This window comes from Morus notabilis, unplaced genomic scaffold (assembly GCF_000414095.1).
Source record: "Morus notabilis unplaced genomic scaffold, ASM41409v2 C11435049, whole genome shotgun sequence".
Taxonomy (NCBI): Eukaryota; Viridiplantae; Streptophyta; class Magnoliopsida; order Rosales; family Moraceae; genus Morus; species Morus notabilis.
In genome coordinates this window covers 1-1,728 of record NW_010387324.1, presented here as the reverse complement: position 1 = coordinate 1,728, position 1,728 = coordinate 1, and the positions used below count along the sequence as shown (strand labels likewise).

At 39.6% G+C, this 1,728-nt stretch overlaps 1 protein-coding gene across 1 annotated transcript; it reads right to left on the bottom strand.

Moving 5' to 3' along the window:
• Positions 1–227: 227 nt before the first annotated feature.
• LOC112095232 (putative kinase-like protein TMKL1) lies at positions 228–1,295 on the bottom strand (the record flags this gene model as incomplete). The annotated part of the gene is made up of 1 exon (XM_024176909.1): positions 228–1,295. A coding segment is annotated over one exon (615 nt), but the record flags the coding sequence as incomplete, so codon positions are not given.
• Between the last annotated feature and the right edge of the window lie 433 nt (positions 1,296–1,728).

Below are 1,728 nucleotides of genomic sequence, written 5' to 3'. Positions count from 1 at the left end.
AGCTTTATAGATGAGAACAAACTGACTTGCAAACCATCACATGGGGTTTAACACGGAAATCTGGAGTCGCCCCAATTTCAAGTCTTGGGGAAAGCTGTTACGTTTTTGCCTAGAATTCTATGAGAAGCATGGGAACTGATGACACATCCATAATTGTGAAACAATAAAATGTATATATATATATATATATAAATTAATTGTCAAAAGCAAAACTGAAGTTCCATACATTTTGAGAAATTGCCAAAAGATCCCACTTCATGCTTGAGCTAACACTACTTGGCCAAAAAAGTTGGGACCAAGGAATTTTACCATTTCACGCTTCTGATCCCTTGCCAATAGAATAGGGAGATCTTAAATCCCGACAAACAAAACAACCCAATTAACATGTTCTATGGACTTTTTTGGATGGCTAAAGTGAGTGAGTCACATTTGTTTCTGTTACCCTTTTGTGTTTTACCTCTCCTTAGTAAACATCAACATCAAGAATCCAACAATTCCCTTGTTGGGTGTTCAAAATTTTCAACCTTTTCTGCTTCAAGACTATTCCTTTCTTTCTTTCCACATTTTATGGTTTTCCTATCTGTACACGTAAATTGTCAGCAGCATCTTGTTGTTGTTTTTCATGTCTTGTTGAATCATGAAGATGTTGAAGAAGAGAAATTTTCTTCATGACCAAGTCATCATTTTCCTATCTCCTCCAGCTTCCATAGAACCTGTTTGATGTTTGGTCTCAGAGAAGGTGATGGAGAACAGCAAGCCATTGCGAGCTGAAAGAATTTGAGAATCCGCTCTTCGCTAACCGGGACTTGTTCATCATCAGTGCCAGAACTGGTGAGAAGTATGTTCGGATGGAACAAGTCCGCAATTCTGTGCCCAAGAACCGCGTTTCGCAAGAAATTCGGCAAGTAGAAATCCTCTTCCGGTGTTGTCGGGTTCTCATTGACTGGTTCCTTCCCAGTAAGCAACTCAAGATAGATTACCCCAAGACTGTAAATGTCAGTCACTTCACAAGCCTCCTTCATTTTGATCAGCTCAGGGGCTTTATAGCCCTGAGAGGCTAAGGATTCGAGGATTTCTTGGCCAGCAGTCGGGTTCAGGAGAAGGTGTATACCGGAATCTGAGATGTGAGGTTGAAAATGGCGATCGAGGAGTATGTTTTTCGACTTGAGATTGCCGTGAATTATTGGCTTTTCAGGGCCAGAGTGGAGATGATCAAGGCCTTTGGCTATGCCAACAGAGATCTTGTATATTGTGGCCCACTTCTGTGCCTCATGATTGCATTCTGTGATTGAAAACAAGAAATTGGTAAATTGTTTTTATAGCAAGGCGAGATCGAACCTGCAACCTCTTACAATGCCTCCACCCCATCCAAACTCCCAGTATTCACTCGACCAAATGGTCTTAGGCAAGTTCGTAATCTTTTAGAGCATGTGTATAAAGAAAAAGTGAAAAGCAAAAAAAAAATTACAGGAGGGAAAGAAAGAGACCGCATTGAAAGCAAGGTTGCTAAGCAACGTAGAGATAAGGGTTTTGACAAAAATGAAATAACAAATACTGGTTGATAAATCGCTCTTATTTCAAGGGAACATGGAAGGACAGACTGACAATGGTAGGTGCCGACAGGTATGATTCAGTAAAGGAAATGGAAATAACCGTTGAAAAAACGAGAGCTAATTAGCTAAATTATGGAGACAAAAAAAAAAAAAAAAAAAAAAAAAAAAAACCCTC